The sequence below is a fragment of the Dermochelys coriacea genome, chromosome 3 (genome assembly GCF_009764565.3).
Source record: "Dermochelys coriacea isolate rDerCor1 chromosome 3, rDerCor1.pri.v4, whole genome shotgun sequence".
Taxonomy (NCBI): Eukaryota; Metazoa; Chordata; order Testudines; family Dermochelyidae; genus Dermochelys; species Dermochelys coriacea.
Genome location: NC_050070.1, coordinates 90,879,522 through 90,898,202, shown reverse-complemented (window position 1 = coordinate 90,898,202; position 18,681 = coordinate 90,879,522). Strand labels below are relative to the sequence as shown.

The following is an 18,681-nucleotide window of genomic DNA, read 5'->3' as shown; positions in this document are numbered from 1 at the left end:
TATTAAGCAAGTTTCAGAGTAGCAGCCCTGTTAGTCTGTATTCACAAAAAGAAAAGCAGTACTTGTGGCACCTTAGAGACTAACAAATTTATTAGAGCATAAGCTTTCGTGAGCTACAGCTCACTTCCACCAAATGCATCCGATGAAGTGAGCTGTCGCTCACGAAAGCTTATGCTCTAATAAATTTGTTAGTCTCTAAGGTGCCACAAGTACTCCTTTTCATTAAGCAAGTGTAACTCCCATTGACACCACTAGAGGCTGCTTAAATAAATATGATACAATTGTATGTTACATAGTGTCAGTGGAGGGTGAGGGTGCTCAGTTCCTTACAGGATTGATCCCAATGTGCGTGAAGGATAGGTGGCATAATAGGTTACTTCCTGAATTTTTTTCTAGGAGCTCTAGAGACCTGGTTAAGAATGTATGAACTGGTTCATATGAAAATTAAAACCCATTAGCTCTGTATTTTCTTATTTAGAGGTTAGAGAAAATTAGGTTAAATAACAGTAGACATAATTGTCTATTTATGACATTCATTAAGCTCATTAAAATTTTCCCTTTGCCTTCCTCAGGGCTTTTGGAGTTTTGGTTTGGGAAACTTTAACTCTGGGTTATCAGCCATATCCAGGTTACTCCAATCTTGATGTTTTACATCATGTACAATCAGGAGGAAGGCTGGAGTTGCCAAACAATTGTCCGGATGATCTGTAAGTTAATTTTGTTTGAATAGTATCATGAACATTAATGAGATACTGAGGGCCACATGTCCACCTGCCCATCATTTTGCATGGGACCTTTTGCACGTGCAATAGCTTTCCCCTGCAGCATTCAGTGTGTTCTCTTTTTGGCAGACAAAATAATCTGCATTTGCACGCAGCTAGCTATTCATCCAATGGCCCAGTTTGTGAGTGTAGAGCTTTGGTTGTGGCTGAAAATTCAGCCCTAAAATTAAATGGTGTGTATTTATTGTTGTACATGCAGGAACCAAGATATAATTTGGACATTCAGCATTGGGAATGAATCTTGTAGCAAGAGATGTATCTAATCTAATTCAGTGGTAATTTCAGAGAGTTCATCTTCTGTCCCTTAAATTTAACCACTTGAGTACAGAAGTTGGGTTTTCTCAGTCGGTGCATTCTATTGCCACTCACCGAATGTATCACATCCAAGCAGTTAAACATAAGATGTGTGGACTGGTAATGGCCTATGTAGCCTTCACTTATATAGGTCACAGGTTTGACTGCAGCCAGTTCAGTAGTCAATAGAAGTCATGATGGCTTTAAGAAATTTAGTCTCAGTCTAGTTCGAAGTGTACGGGTGCCTATGTAACCATCATACTTAGCACCCTTGTTGGCAATTTCAGAAAACCAGCCATAGATGGAATGTGTTTGGAGACCAGGCACCCCCTCACCCTAGAAGTACTTTCTACAGAGAAAGGTTGAGGCAAAGTGAGAATAGAGAAGTTTATTCTTCTTCTGACAGTTCTGTACATATCTGTGGATAAAAACAGCACCTTTCTGGGCTATCTTAAGCACTACATTTCATTAAAATGAATTTTTTTAAAAAGACTGATGTGCAGAATGGCTCAATATGCCTGTCGCTCGAGGGAGATGGAGCAAATCCATTTTACCCCTTAAACTCTGAGGAGGACTTATATTCGAAGTTGCTATATCATCTAAGTAGTCACAGCAGGGCATTTGGCATTCAGTCCAAAAAATGGAAAGAGAGACCAGCTGACATGCAAGATCCCTGCTGGTGTAAAAGTCCTACAAACATCTGCTTTATAGAAGTGGCTTGGGAAGAATTGGTGAGCCCTGCCCTCTACGGCAGGGAGTTAGTGAGTAGCAGCATGAGTTTCATGGATCATTGCTGGAGAGTATTTAACAAATACATCACATGAAATTTATTTCTAGTAGGAAGCTATTCAAGGCTCTATGTTGCCTTGTTAAAGATTAAGTAGGCCTTCAAAAGGAACAAGGAAAATCTATTTTAGCTGAAATAACCCTCTAAGGCTTCAGTCCTGCAATTTACAATGTGCAGGTGGACCCCTGCAGAGATCCATACTTCAGGGGGACTGCATGGAGGTGGTGGGGGTCGTTCACACGTTGTAACTTGTAGGATGAGGTCTAAGATCAATAACCTGATCTTTAAAAGCTAGGAGTCTGAATTAGCTCTTTAAGTCTTGTACCTTCATTTATCTCATTGGCCAACCACTCAGCACCTGCATGCCGATTCTGTCAGTAAAGTAAATCGCTTGTTGCTGCTTTGCTCAGTTATTAATGGAATGCCTAGATTCTTGGCATTCCTGCTTCCCAATTGAACCTGCACTGGACATCAGCAGTCATTAATCGTCTCCTCTGCACTTCAGCTCGCTCACTGTCATTTTACAAAACAAACCGTCACCGATAGGAAGAGGGTTCAAAGGCCAAACAACTTCAATTAAGAAGTGTTTAGGAATTTGTGGTAGGCTTTCACTGCAGGGACAAGTAGAACTCACATGAAGCCTAGGACATAAAAGGCCTTGAAGGGGCAGGGACTGTGTGGGTAGGGAGGAGGATGTGAATGTCCCCCCCACACACACACACCATTTGTTTATCAAAATGTTAATCCAGGAAGATAATAATCCATTTTCCCTGTAGGAGTGGAGGGGGTAAATTCTAGTAGTGAGTTGGGACAGGGACTATGTGTTCTACAAGCATTTACACTTAAGTAAATATTGACTTTATCGACACTCAAACCCTGATATAGTAATTGATGGCCATCAGTTGGCATAACTACACTGGTGTGAACCCCTAAGTGTAGACAAAGGCAAACCAAAGTTTGAACAATTGAGCTAAATCAATGCAAACCCCAAAAGGCTCTTGTCTACATGTAGGAATGTGTACCAGCACAGCTACCCCAATAGCTGAATTATGGCAGTCCCTGAATGTAGATGAGGCCATAGTTTCTACACATAACCCCTCACTACCCATGAAAGTTCTGCTGCTGAGTTTGGTGAAGAAACATTTTTGATTATGTGTGTAACTAAGCGGTTGTACTTGTTACGCTGGCCAATATTGAGAGTTCATCCACAGTAAAAGGTTTGATTAAATAAAAAACAGACAGAGAAATTAACTGTCTTGAGTAATTTTGTATTGTCTGCACATTTTGACACCTCACTGTTTACCCCCTTTTCCAGATCATTTATGAATATGTTTAATGGCACTGGTCCCAGTACAGATCTTTGGTGGGGACCCCACTATGTACCTCTCTCCACTGTGAAAACTGGCCATTTATTCCTACCCTTTGTTTCCTATCTTTTAACCAGTTACTGATCCATGAGAGGACCTTCCCTCTTATCCCATGACTCCTTACTTTTGCTTATAAACCTTTTGTGAGGGACTTTGTGAAAGTCATGTACACTATATCCATTGGACCATCCTTGTCCACATGCTTGTTGACACCCTTAGAGAATTCTAATAGATTAGTGAGGCATGATTTTGCTTTATAAAAGCCGTGTTGACTCTTCCCCAGTCTATCGTGTTCATCTGTGTGTTCATTAATGAAACATTATAGTGTAAGTCACCATAGACTCATTAAAGTCAATGGAGATATGCCAGTTTACCTCAGCTGAAACTCTGGCCCTCAAAGTTATTGGTGGTGAGGATTTAATGATCTGCTAACATAGCTTCGTTATAATGGTGGCTATAATTACATTATAATTAATTCTTTTATTATATCATTTATTTTTTCTAGATGGGATTTAATGACAAAATGCTGGGCCCAAGAACCTCACAATAGGCCCACATTCTGTTATATTCAGGACCAACTGCAAGAACTGAGAAACTCTCCTATGTGCTCCAGGCTCCAGCTTGAGGACAGAATGCTTTCTACTGGAGTCCTCAACCATGCCTTTGAAGGTGAGTTTGAGACAATGCCTTTAGTCCTACTTGTCTCCCCTGTTGACAAGGTACAGGATAATTTAAAGTAGACAACATTGTAGTTCAGCTTTTCCTTCTGTTCTTTCATTATCATGTCTTGGTTCCATATTATTTACAACTTAGCTTTTAGTTAGTAGCTTATCACTTTCTCTATAACTGGCATTCTGTGTATGATTATACAAAGCAGAATATGTAAATGCTCTTGTAGCTGTAAAATAGTGATGTAGTTACAAAACATAATGTTGCAGGTGTTTTAGACATGAAAAATATTTTGTTTAAATGGGCCACATAGCAATCTCACATTGGTACAAATTTGGGGTAACTCTGTTGGCATCAAGGGAGTTACTTCAGATTTCATCTAGTGTAAATGAGATCGGGTTGTGGCCCAACAAGTTTGTCAGCCAGAAAATGCTATCTCACATGAAACAAGTGTCCAAGGTTATGAGCGGTGGGAGAACAGTGTGTTCTAATGCTCTGAGAAAAAGAATAGGAGTCAGGAATTCATTGTCATACAAGTTCAGACGGACAGACACTGATATCCTTAGTGATTTCTTTACCTCAAATTCACAGTGACAAAATGGGGACAGTACTACTTATCTCCCTCACAGTGGGCTTGTGGACATTAATTGGATGATATTTGTAAACTGCAGAGGAGATCAACAAAAGAAAGGGTGATATATTCTTGTTATTGCGATCGTGACCATCGTCATAATGCATACTCACAAGAGGGATGAATTAAGCTTGCACAGATGAAATGGTTCAGCCATTTTGGCTGAAATGTTCCAAAACAATTCAGCCTAAGGCAGACACCCAGCATGGAAAATTTCGGCCCAGACAGTTGAAGTTTGGCAAAATTATATGCTTCTGAAAACCGGTCTTATTGAGAGAAGTGTGGGGCAATCTTAATAATAGGTGGTGCTACCAGTCTTAGCTATAATGTATGTTGAAATCAGTGGGAACTGTGACTGTTTAGCACCTTTGTGAAGGAGGCCACTAACATTTTAAGTTGGTTTACACTATCTTTTTGGGGGAAATCTCCCACTACTGTGCTACCAGCATTGCAGCTCCATTGGTGGGTAGCAATGGTGGAAGTACAAGTATAGGCAGGGCACTAGTGACAGCAAGCAGCTTTACTGGGTCATCTTTACCTGATCTGAGTTGGGTTAGATGCCCAGATGGTAAAAATGCCAGTGCCCTGTGTACACAAATGCGTCCTCTCTTGCTACCTGCTGGTGGTGCTGCACCAGTGTTAGTACACTGGCAGAGATCCTAGAAAATCTAGTGTGTCTTAGTTGGATCATCTATAAAATGGAGATACTAACTCTTACCTACCTCCTGGGGTGTTGGGAGAATCAGTTAGGAAAGAATTCTAGAGCATTTGGAAGATGTAAACTCCAAGTAAGGCTAGGTATTATTATTATTAGGCCTATCACTTCACTTCCCTCAGCATGTGACTCTTTCTCTTGGAACCAAATCTCTTGGTGACAGTGAGCATTTCTTGGCTGGAGGTTTGTAACAGGAGTTTCATTACACACAAAGGCCAACGGTCATGTAACATTTTTGGAAAACAGGTCTCGGATAATTCATCATGGAACAGACCTTTGGTTTATTTGATTTGGCCTTGGTCTTACCAGCGCTAACATAAATGTGCTTAATTTAGTCACAGCTAAAATGATAGCATGTGTAAACTCAGGATTATTCTTATTAAAAATCACTTCGATATTATGGAGCATTTGACATTCATAGACTGAGACACTTTCCCTGCCCAAAACAATTTACAACAGAGTAATTAAGGAATGTTCATTTTAGTTCAGGATCCCGAATTGAATTGCCACCTCTTGCTTAAATCAGCCCCATATATGGAGGCAATATTTGCGTGAATGCTATTTCAGGGGATTTACACTGCAGGCAGATAACTGTTTGTTTGAACTGATCTTGGGCACAGAGATCCACAGAAAATCAAGAGACCTACCTGCACATTGCATTGACAGGAGAACTTATCTTTGAAGTTGTAATGACACTACATCAACCCTACAGCCGGGGCTGTGGAGGGAAGCTCATGTGAATGTACCCATACTAGATGCACAAACAAATATGTATCCAGGGTGTCAGGAGGATTAGTGCAGCCCATGCTGAAGCCTGGGCTGTGACATCCTCACTTCTATTTTTAGTGAGCTAACTAAAGTACAGCTAGAGCAGGTATATCTAAACAACCTGCCATTCCCAGCCCTGGCTGCAATGCACATATACCCTACGGACATTGAGGACATTAGGCATGCAGGTACCACAGTGAAGGGCACAGTGTAGGATCTAAAGAGAATCCTGCTGTTATGGAAGGAGATAGATGAGTGCTACTTTATAACCCCTGACTCTTAGGAGAAATAAGAATTTATGTAATAGAGATGTGTGAATGAGATAAAGACCCCAGCAAATATCCAGCCTCTTAAAATACAACTATACTGAAGGATGATATCTAAAACAGACATGTTCAGGAGACAAGGTTCTATGCAAAAGTTCCCCAATCTGCAGGGCAAGAAATTAATTAGGAGAGAGGGAGAAAGGAGAGTTCAAAGAGGAGCAGTGAGGAAGAAGATAGCTGTTGGATGCCTGATCTCTCTCCCAGTCCAACTGTATAAATGTCTCCACACCTGCAGAAAAAGCGGCTTGTGGCTCCTGGAAAGCTATCCACTTTACCAGCCTGCCTCACTGGTGACCGCTAATAAAGCCAGCTATCGTACACGCAACCTGTCCTTTTTTACATCACACAACATCCTATTGGTGACACCAAAATATTGATGTGAGCATGGCAGTGATGCACCAAGAACAATGACCAAATACCATGGGTTGTTCTTCAGAGGGGAACATGAATCTGACTCTGTAGAATATCCATCTCTAGAGTAAGCGCGTCAGTGTGAACATTATGAAGGTGCAGAAGAGAGAACTTCTTTCTGCTCCATTACTCTGAGATTCAGCCTTTAGTCTGTAGCCTTTCGCTGGTCATCCACAACCAAAGTCTTTGTGTTCTTCCCAACAACTACTGTGAGTGCACTGCACTGTGGCAGTTTAGATAATTTAACCAATGTGAGTTTATAGCTTTCCTCCCACGGTTGTTATTTCTATGGTTTTTATCACTGTAGTTTCTGAGTGCCCACAAAAAATGAATTTATCCTCACAACACCCTTGTGAGACAGGGAAGCACGGTTATCCTATTGGACTGGGGAACTGAGCTACAGAGTAATTAAGTGAATTGCCCCAGATCACATAGGCAGAGCCAGGATCAAACTCCAGATTTTCTGAGTCCCAGTTCAGTGCCTGAAACATAAGAGCATCCTTCCTCCAATTTCAAAAAGCCTAAATGAAAAGTATCACTAACTACCATGTTAACATTAAGGCCCCAAATTCCTGTCAGCCTCCAGAAATGTACCTGTAGAATTGTCAGGTTTATCCATTTACAGAACAACCCTCTGCATTTGTAAATGCAAGCTGGGTGTTTGGTTGTGCCGTTCCCAGACTGCTTCATTTGTGGATGCAAACATGGAGTTTATGCCTACAAGTGTAATTGTAGGTTTGCCAATGTCTCAATCTGCTGGATTGGATACTTAGCAAAGCTGAGGGAGCTGATCAGCTCCCTGCCTTTTAGACCTGGCAGGACTAGTTGGTTATTTATTTATTTAGGACATTTTAACAAGTTTACAAATCCTTGCCAGAAACAGAACAATCATTACAAGAGTTGGCTTTTGTTTATAGAGACACTGTACTGGAATATGGTCAGCAGATCTATTTTTACGGGGCTTTACCATATTTCAGACTGAGCATCATTACACCCCCTAGGTCTTTTCTAGTGATTTTATTAAATGGAGTGAAAGCTCTGTGTATCCACTGAACAGACCAGGCGTGTCTACCAAATGTTAATGTTCAAAAACATTGGACAGATGTGCTGGGCTCTTTTTGCAGCTGTACTTTGTCTGAGGAGTATTGAATAGAAGGTAATCAAATATCTAAGTATCTGTCTGTCTGCTGGGCAGCACAAGTTTTGATCAGTGCTTTCCTCAGCGCCCACTTCTTGCTCCAGCTGGATGTATCAGGCAAATCTCTAGTTGCTCAAAGTGCCAGTCTGAGCCTCTGCTACTCTGTCCCATCTAGAAATGGTCCTTCTAGACAGATCAGGCACAAGGGTGGGGAAGTTTGAAGAAGGCAGCAGTGCCACTGTCCATGGTAAATTATTTTGTGGCTATATTATATTTACAGCTGGCAAGCCACCACCATTCTTAAATGCTCAATTCACATTTTGGAAAAAAAAAAGAGTAATAAAGTAACCTGCGGGGTGTATGTCATGAGTCTTTTTTCCCCTGAATTCTCTGTTATTCATAGGAATGATCAGATCTATTTGAACTTCTCTGCAGTGTTAAAATCTGGGATTAGAGAGCGTAGCATCTGCTGGATGAACAGTAATGGTTTTCAACTCATGTACCTTGTTAAAACCAATCACTCTTATCTGCTATTCTGCACACCTGCCTGTGTTTAAATAAATCACTTGGACAAGCAGAAATTTCTCTAAAACAGGTGTGCTGATAAACTACATCACCAAAACCTTGTATCTGGCCTTCTGTGCAGGCTTCTGAAATTCCATTTTTCTCTGTTCTATTTAGTTCAGTTAGTGTCTGACCTAAAGCCAAATGAAGTCAATGGAAGGATTCCCATTGGTTTCAATAGGCTTTTATTTCAAGCCCTTTTGCTGTAGAGGTGGATGGCTACAACACTGCATGCAAAAACAGTACAGTACAGAACGGTCATTTCATCTCTGTTTCCTTGCCAATTACTCTTTCATTTCAGAGAGAACAAATAATGGGTACTATTATTAGGTTAGGGAAACAACAGTCACACCTTCCTTTAGATTTTGAAAAAATACAAAAAGTAATAATTATAATAAGTCATTATAAAGCAGGAGAAGAAATTGTCTTCTGCATTATATGTATGTACAGTGCCTAGCACAATGGGGCCCTGATCCTTTCTAGGAATTCTTAGATGACAATACATTTTATCTAACAAACCAGTCTGCATCTATCCCTGCTTTGACTGTGGCCCACATTGTGTTTACCAAGAGTGCTTCTTGCATACAGAGGTTTCTCTTGATAAACATCTCTTTGAAAAATGGACTTTAACTTTTTAAGTGTTTTTATTTTTTAAACACTATATAAATGGGTGCACAGCACAGTTGTCCCTTGGCTAAGCAAAATTCTCACTTTTAGCATCCTTAGGATGACAGAATAGCAAAGCTTAATATCAAAAGTTTATTTAAATAAAACTATAATGAAAGTACACTGAAGGTATTTATATAAACTTTATAACTATTTGCACCTTTCCACACCAGATCTCAGAACATTTACTTACATGAACTAATTGCATAACGTCCCACAAGGTATTTAGGGAATATGCCTAGTGATTGCTTCTCCCACCACTGTGGTGGAATGCAGTAGCTATTTAACAGCACTGAACAACACTGCATATCAATTTAGAACAAGAGGTAACTGAAGAATACTGAAGAAATTTGGCAGTGGAAAGTGCAGGGTGAATTAGGAGAGGCCCAGTGTAATTAATGCAGTTTGGCCAGGGCGTTGCATTTAACAATGCTTTTTTTGGGAAAACTGCTAAGGGAATAAGCGCCCACTGGTGAATCACCCACAACACTGCATACAGCATTCAGACGTTGCTTGGAGGTCTCCCATTTGAGTGTTTAACTGGCTCAACCAGGCTTTGCATGTGAAATCTGAAGTGATCACAAAACAAAATTTAATGGCTGCATCTACTCACATATAACCTACCCTGGGTATAAATCAAACATCTAATGTTAGCAATATTGAAACTAACAAAAAAATCTGACAAGATCCAGGTATAAACCAGCCCCCACCCATATGTCCCTCCCTCTTTGTTTGCTTGAGAACCTAGCAGTTTTCTTTTGCCTCCCAAGGCTTATCCAAACTCAGCTCAGATGCTGGTCTATGGCTTTTCTGGCCTTTAGTGCTGCTTCGGGTGCTCACAGCCTTTTCTCTAATTTCCTGAGGCTTTCCTAACCAGCCATGACTTTTATGTAATTGTTCCTCTGTGTATCCTCTACTGGTCTGTTGGTGCCGTAATGATCCAGGTTAGCTTTTCTTGCCTTGCTAAGCTCACCTATGGACTCAATAACTTGACATCTTAACATATATTTCTCAGCTTGTACATTAGTGTATAAGGTGCAAAGTTTTCATTGGTGCCTTCACCTGGAATGTTATGCCAACAGAAGAATAAATAGAGGCAAATGGAAAGAGCATACACATTTAACCATGTGTAAAACTTCAATGTGTAAACATGGCAAAGCATCAGTTCTGTAGTGGTTTTGTAACTAGTTGCTGTCATGACATAAAGTAAGGTATATTTAACAGGGTTGTATTGTTTCCCTGGCTTTGTACACTATATTGAATGCTTCTGCAAAATAGTCTTTCTTCTTATTTTGTCTCCAAAGCTCAAAGATTAAAACAAAATAATAAGTTAGTTGCAAGATGTCTTTTTTTTTCTTTAATGGGAGTCACAGTGGCATGTCATCTAAGGAGAAAATTATATTTTCTATATTCTGTGATCCTTCAGGACTGATGGGGAAAGAATTAGTAATGTATCTATATATCTGGTAAAAATATCACAGTGACTTCATGCTCACATTTCTGTAACCATCACCTCATCAGCTCCAGATACTTATACAGGAAACAAATCCGAATGCTCCTCTAGTGTTCTATACTTAGGCTGGTCAGCCAGCATATGTCTGGTCCGTAAATACCTGGTTTTACTTGGAAGTCCTTATTTTAAGGTTTCTCTCTTAAGAGTTTGTTGAGAATATGCCCTCAGTGTGTAGCCAACATGCCTATTCCAGGGCAGCTTGCCCCTGAAGTTTTCCATTGGGTGCTCTATTAAGCAAAAAACCAAATACAAAGAAGAGCCACATTGGTGGGTGAAATCTCAATGAGGATTGGCTTACTAAATATTGCCATAATGACCCTGAACTGACAAAGAGTGTATCAAATGATTGTTCTTAGCTGTCAGTCATCACAGTATGTCAACATAATTTGATCTGTCTCCAAACTTCCCTCCTCTCAATAGGGTTCTTAAATTAAATTTCTTTTTTCTGATAATCTTTCCGAATTGACTGTATCATGTGGACCCGACTCACTTCTGAGTTCTTCATAGTACAGGGAAGGATAAAAAAAAGCTGGTAAATCAACATGAATAATTAAATGTCCTCTGGGTAGAACAGCACAATGCTTGTGGTTCTGAAGTATAGATAAACCTGGATGTCACATGCTTCATTTTCATATAGATGAACCTGAGTGTCATATGCTTTATTTTCCAGTAATGAAATAAAGTAAGTAGGTATCTAATAAAAAAAGGTATGTGTTACTAAGAATAAATACACAGAATAACAGCAATGATAACTCAAGCCTTTTAGTTATTCAGTTATTTTTCAGGTTTTAAAAGATATGCCCATCCCTAGTTCTGAGCATATGTGCAAATGTAAGCAATACAAAGTTGCAATAAAAACTGTAAATTAAAGTAATCAGAAATGGACAAACCTATTAAGTTATATGTCTCTGCCACTAGAAGCACAGTAGAGAATTCATCAATCTATACTTTACTTGACCTTCTGCCAGTAGGGAAGAACCTGCCTAAATGGTGGGACAGTTTTGATTAGAAGTGGGATCCAAGAGGTTACAAACATTCTTGCCATATGCACACAGTCTTTCCTACCAGGAAAGGCAAATCACTTATTTATAACTGTATTACTGTCCTTTTCAGCATGAGTGGTGATGAATTTTTTGTTTCAGGATATAATCCAGGCATGCTGCAGCAGAGAATAAATGCAAGCTGTCACTCTTTCTGTGGTCCCTAGATTCACTTTCTCTACCTGCTGCTTGATTCTCTTTGCCTTCTAATGGCACATTTGAATTGGTAGTAAAACAGCAGCCTTTCTTTCAGATGCAGATGATGGTGCTCCATGTACAGATTCAGAAAGTACTCTTTCAGCTGCATTAATGGAAACCAGGAACATCGAAGGTTTAAACTATTTGGTACTAGTCACAGAAAACAACCAAGATCAAGAAAACAGAGATTCAAATGAGCTGGGTGAAATCTGATTCCTTCAGTCTGAGGAAAGAAGAGAAGGCACTACATGCAGATGAAGAAATAAGTAAAGGAAAATATCCTGCACTCTGCCATACTTTCAGCGGTCCTGAAGGTGTGAACTATGCCTCTGATAATGACGAGTGATCTGATAGGTTTATTTTCAGGTTAAGTACCTTGCAAGCATGTGTCTCTTGTCAAAATTAGAGATATCATCTGGAGTTTTATTTAAAAAACTGTAATGACTAAAAATACTGGAAAATATTGCAAAGGAATTAATTATATATAACAGAATAGTAACCCAGTGACATAGGAGTTCTTGGATCAAGAATTCCTGAATTTTATGGCTCCTTCGGTATTTCCTATGAACTAGGTTAATTGAACATGTAATCAGATGAGAAGTGATTTTAAAATGAAATTTTGGCACACATGCAATCATGCTCGAAAGAGAGCAATGATGTGCTATTTCATATATTACAGGAGTGGCCATCTGCAGCTTATGAGCCACATTTGGCTCTTTTACAGTTAAAGTGTGGCTTGTGGAGCCCCCCCATAGCTCCCATTCTCTGCTTACCAGACTGGGAAAGGGGAGCTCAGGGCTTCTCCCCTGTGGTGGGGTGGGGGGGACTAAAGGCTTTTGCCCAGCGGAGAGGGGGTCCTTAGGGCTTCAGCACTGCACGAGGTGCCTACTGGGCTCGGGGCTTCAACCCTGAAGGAGGCACCTTCCAGCAACAGTGGGGTCGAAGCCCATAGCCTCAGCACCCTGCTGCAGAGCAGAAGCCCTGAGCCCTGGCAGGTGCACCGACTCTCAAACATCTGAGGTTTATTGTATGCAGCTCAGAGGGTCAGTAAGTTTGGTCACCCCGATATATTATAAAGCTGGTTCTCGCTGGCTTATGGCTTATGGCAACAACATTGCCTGAAATTTGGCCCACATTTAGATTTTTGTAAAAACAAGCTTTTGCAAAATATAAGAAAAATGTCATTGTTTTTTTACTTTATTTTTTTGAAATTCCAGTTGAAACAGCTGCAATCAGAGATCAGCCCACTGGCTGTGCATCATTGGGTATAGCTTAGTTTATTTCTTAATTTAAAAGAAAAGACTTTGGAACCATTAAGATGTGCAATAGTTTTTCTGTGGATCTGTATGATCCTATTTTTGTTACCTTTGTCCTCCTTCCTCCTTTTGTTTGTCACAATTAGTGTGTCTTGTTTCATGTCAGGTTGTAAGCTCTGCAGGACAGAGGCTCTCTCTTGCAGTGTTTTTTTTTTACTATGGATAGCACCAATGGGGTATGCAGGGAACGGGACAATGCAAGGGTATAACAGATCAGGTTAACAAACCCTGATGCAAGACCTTAGATCAAAAGATGTCAGTATCCTTTTCTGTATTTGGAAATCAAACCAAACTGTTTGACAAGTTTTCCAAATGGAATATACTGACTAAAAAGCATGGATAGTCAATTGGGACCATAATTATAATTGAATGAGTTAGACAGAGTTATTAAATGGCATCTCTTGCATTATTTATCTATTAGCTATTACAATATCCTGTTTTCATGCAAATATATTTAGTAATAAAGGACACAGGAGAGAAAAAAAGAAAACATGGTATATGGGCAGAGTTGTTTTAAAACAAAGAGCCAAATCCTCAGCTAGTGTGTAACTCCATTGAAGTCTGGCCCAAAATGTTTGTTAAATGAGTAGAACAAGGTGTTAAAATTCTGGCCTTCTAAGAGATTATTACAAAATAAATACAGAAAATCTATTTTTAAAGTACCTGTCAAAGCCCCTATAAATGATCGTTAAGAGTAGGTGATTACAATTAAACTTGAAAGCCTGACCTGGTGGTGCTGACAGAAAACTGTAAAACTTCTAGCACTTTTTTTTCCAGATTATGTTCACTGGATAAGAAAAGTGTATATTTTTGCTTTCTCTTAATATATTGGCTGATGAGCATTTTATATACATTGCTCCCATTTGGATAACCTTGAAATAATAAGTAATAGAATCTTTACATTAGGATTCTAAAGTGTAGACAGCGAGTCCCCCGCTGCCTGTCCTGCCAACACACCGTGGGTAACTTAACGCCCAGGAATAATTCCCTTTCATTCAATAGCATCACTCAAATGCAGCAAGGGCCTGCCTGAGCCAAAGCTCATTGAAATCGATGGAAAAGATCTCACATTGATTTCAGTGGGTTTTGCTTCAGGCCCAAAGTTATTCACAAATATGGCATTCACGGGATTGGGGGGGCTTGGTTTGGAGGAGCAGGGCTTGACCCTGCCAGTGGTGCAGGACACTACCAGAGGTACCACTGCACAGATGGGATCCTCAGAAGCACTGAGCATGGTGTGGTGACCCTATCACTAAGGATCCCTAGTTGCCCCTGATGTGGAGAGCTATGCACACTTGACCACTCCCCAACCTGCTCTGCAGGAGTGCTCAGAGGACAGAAGGGGTGGGGCAAGAGGGTAGAGGTAGGACATGGAACCATACCCTCTGCAGGCACTGTGATCCAGGAGGTGGCAGCTACTCCCCACCCACCATCTAAAATCAAGTTCCCCTGTGCTTACTGGCTGCAAGTGTAGGGGCCAATCATACAGACAGGGAACTGCAGGAACCCAGCAGTTGCACCATAAGCACTATGGCCCCAAACCCAGGTAACTCTGCTGGAGAAGAAGTGTATCTGAAGGTTGGCCAACCAATGGTGTGTCTATCTCAGCCAGATGGAGCGGTGACCCCAGACACAATCCCCCTTGCTGCACTGTTTTGAAGCCATGTGCCTCTCTGTGGCATGGGTATCAGGGCACAATGGGGCCCTGTCCGCTGCTGTGCGGGCAGATCCTGGTGTGTGGGCTGTCTTTGGACTGCATGCTGCTCTGCTGGCTGCTCATCTCACTCCCATGGGTGTCCACTTGGTTGGTGATGCCCTAGGACCTATGCAGCAGCAGGATTAATTCCCTAACCAATGCAGGATTGGGTGACAAGAAGTTGTGCTGCACAGCCTTGAGCAAGTCACTTCACTTCTCTTTCCCTCACTTCTCCCATCTGTAAAATGTGAATAACAAAACTGAACTATTTCACTGTGATGTTATGAGGTTTTATTCCTTGATATTTATCACAGGGCTTTGAACATGTGATGTGTTACAGAAACGCAAATCAATAGGCAGCATAGGGAGTTTGTATAGTGCACATTTTCAGTAGAGTAAAGCAAAAAAAAAAAAAAAGAGATGCAGAAGAATGGATTTTCTTTGAAGGAAGCTAGAAAGAAAGATCTATAATCAATAATCCATGGTTCTGCGTGTCCTAGCAGATGAAAATGTCTTCTCAGTGCCATTTTCCCCAACAGTACAGTGTGCTGCTTCAAATCTAGCTAATGTCTGTTGGGACTGAAAATCACTGCTGCTGGATGACTGGTCAGTGGCCTATGCAAACTAAATTGGTGGTTCAATCCCATTCCCACAGCATAGCTATCTATGTTACAAAGACACTATAGACTGCATTGGTGACAATCATCAAAGGGGCAAAGAGAATAATTTATCGTCTTAGCTTTAGAGCCACACTCTTGGCTTGTTATCTGGGTGCAGAGGAAACTGCCACTGCCTGTGCTTACTTGTCTCTGAACTGTACCACCTCCAGCTGTGAGAGAGTAAGATAAAAATGGAGTAGAAACCTTAACCCTAAATTATTGGGTTTTGAGGCTAGAAATCAAAACGTCAAAGTAAGTTTAAGTGTGTTAATGAGCTTTTAAGCAAATTATATTTTTGAAGGAGGAAAAAAATCCTTCATGGCACATATGAGATGCTTGTTATCTAAGTTAGAGAGGAACTGGAATAGCCATTATGTGCATGCTGTAGGGGTACAAGAGGTTCAGTCTCCAAACAGTTTCTCTCTTCTTCTCCTCTGTTTAAGACACTCCAGTGTGTTTGGCATAAAAGACAATATACACAGTAGAAATTACATTATGGAGAAGTACTTGATGAACATATGTAGATCCCACTTCCTTTGACCTTCAATATCTGGGCTGTTTTAGATACTAGACCACTTTATGGACTAAGGGGCAGATTTCTAACAAAGCACCTAACTCCCATTCATTTCCATGGGAGTTACACATTTAAATAGCTTTAAAAATCTGGCCTTAAATATCTGCATTTTTTATCCAAATCAAAATTGTCTTGAAATTAAAGGATTGAAAAAGGGTATCTGCAAGTACAAATATTCTAGGGCTTGATGCTGCAAGGTGCTGAGCACTCTGGCCTGATCCAGAAATCAGTAGGACTCCTTATGTAATTAAGGTTAAGCACAGAATTGTAGAAATGTAGGGCTGGAAGGGACCTCGAGGAGTCATCAGGTCCAGTCCCTGGTGCTGTAGCAGTACCAAATAAACCTAGACCCTCCCTGAAAGATGTTTGTCCAACCTGTTCTTTAAAATCTCCAATGATGGGGATTCCACAACTTCCCTTGGAAGCCTATTCCAGAGTTTAACTATCCTTATAATTGGCAAGTTTTTCCTAATATCTAATCTAAATCTCCCTTGCTCCAGATTAAGGCCATTATTTCTTGTTCTACTTTCAGTAGACACGGTAAACAACTGATCACCATCCTCTTTATAACAGCCCTTCACATATCTCAGTTCCTTCCTAAGTCGTCTTTTCTTGAGACTAAACATAGAATCATAGAATCATAGAATATCAGGGTTGGAAGGGACCTCAGGAGATCATCTAGTCCAACCCCCTGCTCAAAGCAGGACCAATCCCCAATTTTTGCCCCAAATGGCCCCCTCAGGGATTGAACTCACAACCCTGGGTTTAGCAAGCTAATGCTCAAACCACTGAGCTATCCCTCCCCCCATGCTCAGTTTTGTTTAACCTTTCCTCCTAGGGCAGATTTTCCTCAACCTTTTATCATTTTTGTTGCTCTCCTCTGGACTCTCTCTAATTTGTCTACATCTTTCCTAAAATGTGGCACCTAGAATTGGACACAATACTCTTGCTGAGGCCTCACCCACGCCAAGTAGAGCAGGACAATTACCTCCTGTGTAGGTAAAAAACTGAAAAACTCATGAAGCTGCAAAACCAGAGGGGCAGTCGCATCTTTTTGCAGGACATCAAGAAACCAGATCGTGAGAATAGATTGACAGCAATGGAGTGTGCCTTGCACCTGGAAAAGAATGTGAACCAGTCACTCCTTGATCTGCACAAGCTGGCAACTGACAAGAATGACCCTCATTTGTGTGACTTACATACAATACTCCTGTTAATGCACCCCAGAATGATATCAGGTTTTTTTTGTAGCTGCATCATATTATTGACTCTCATTCAAATTGTAATTCACTGTAACCCTCAGATCCTTTTCAGCAGTACTACCAGCTAGCCAGTTTTTCCCTGTCTTGTAGTTGTACATTTGATTTTTCATTACTATGGGCAGTGTTTTGGACTTATCTTTACTGAATTTCATCTCATTGAATTCAGACCAATTCTCCCATTTGTCAAGGTCTTTAAATTCTAATCTTGTCCTCTAAAGTGCTTGCTACCACTCCCAGCTTGGTGTCAACTGAAAATTTTATAAACATATTCTCCATTCCAGAATAGGGCTATGGTTGGGTGGCTATTTCCTGGTGTTGGCTGCTGCTGCCCTGGTCAGGAAAGGGATTTGGGCTTGGCTGCTTTTTGCTATGGCTGGTTGGACTTCTGGCCGCTAGCTGGATGTCTAGTTCTGGTTGCTCCTTGCCCCGTGGTGGGAGGACTTTGTAGTCAGGCCGTCGCTCCTTAGCTGATGAGGGGGAGTACCTCTGGGTCTAACACTTCTAGGTCCCTGCAGTCAGGAGAGCATTGTCTTGTGTTGCTTTAGCCAGAGTTGTATGGAAACAGGAGGTTAATCCTCCTGGGTGGGTGTCTGTGATTAGAGTCTTCACCATAGAGATCAGGCCTAAAGCACCTGTAGCCAGCCAGAGACAGCCTGAAGTGTCTCCTCAGTTCTCCAGATCAGGACTGTGAACCTCCTGACCAGAATAGGAGACTTCAGAGATCTGGTTAAGTGTTCTGACAAGTACAGTACAGGTTGTCCCCTTGTGGGTGGACAGCACTTGTGTGAGCTCTTGTAGACAAATTACCCCATGACACCCCATTAACATTGTCTCATTTCTAATGAGCAAATACCCTGAAAATTATTTGTTGAATAGGAAATTCCAAAAGCAGCTACACTCCTTTCACGCCCCAGCCCATCAATTTCAGTACTTTAGACTGCAGTTGGGGTCTTGCAATGATCCTTGTAATTACTAATAAGCACACGACTGACACCAGTCCCTCAACATGAGGCCTGGTCCAAAGAGGTGCTAAGCACCCAGAACTTCTGCACCCTAAAGCCCTCTGCATTAGTAGCAAGACTCACTTGACACAACACCCTCGCCTCTGACAGAGGTCAACTTCAGCCATGTCCAGCATGCTGCAGGATGAAGATCTCCCCTTCCTCTTAAACAGTGACACCATTATCAGACATGGGCATATTTCCTAAGAGGAAAAAGAGGATTTAAAAACAATCCCCAGTGATATTTTTTAAAAAAGTTTTGCCTATAATTCTGCTTCATAGATTTGTAGCTATTAAAGCCAGA

General features: G+C 40.9%; 1 protein-coding gene across 1 annotated transcript in view; it reads left to right on the top strand.

Moving 5' to 3' along the window:
* ROS1 (ROS proto-oncogene 1, receptor tyrosine kinase) overlaps window positions 1-13,843 on the top strand; it is a 94,842-nt gene extending 80,999 nt beyond the window's left edge. Inside the window, 4 exon segments of the mRNA XM_038395198.2 lie at window positions 573-707; window positions 3,736-3,899; window positions 11,925-12,072; window positions 12,074-13,843. Coding sequence (XP_038251126.1) covers window positions 573-707; window positions 3,736-3,899; window positions 11,925-12,072; window positions 12,074-12,215 — 589 coding nt within the window. The 3' untranslated portion in view covers window positions 12,216-13,843.
* Window positions 13,844-18,681: the final 4,838 nt, after the last annotated feature.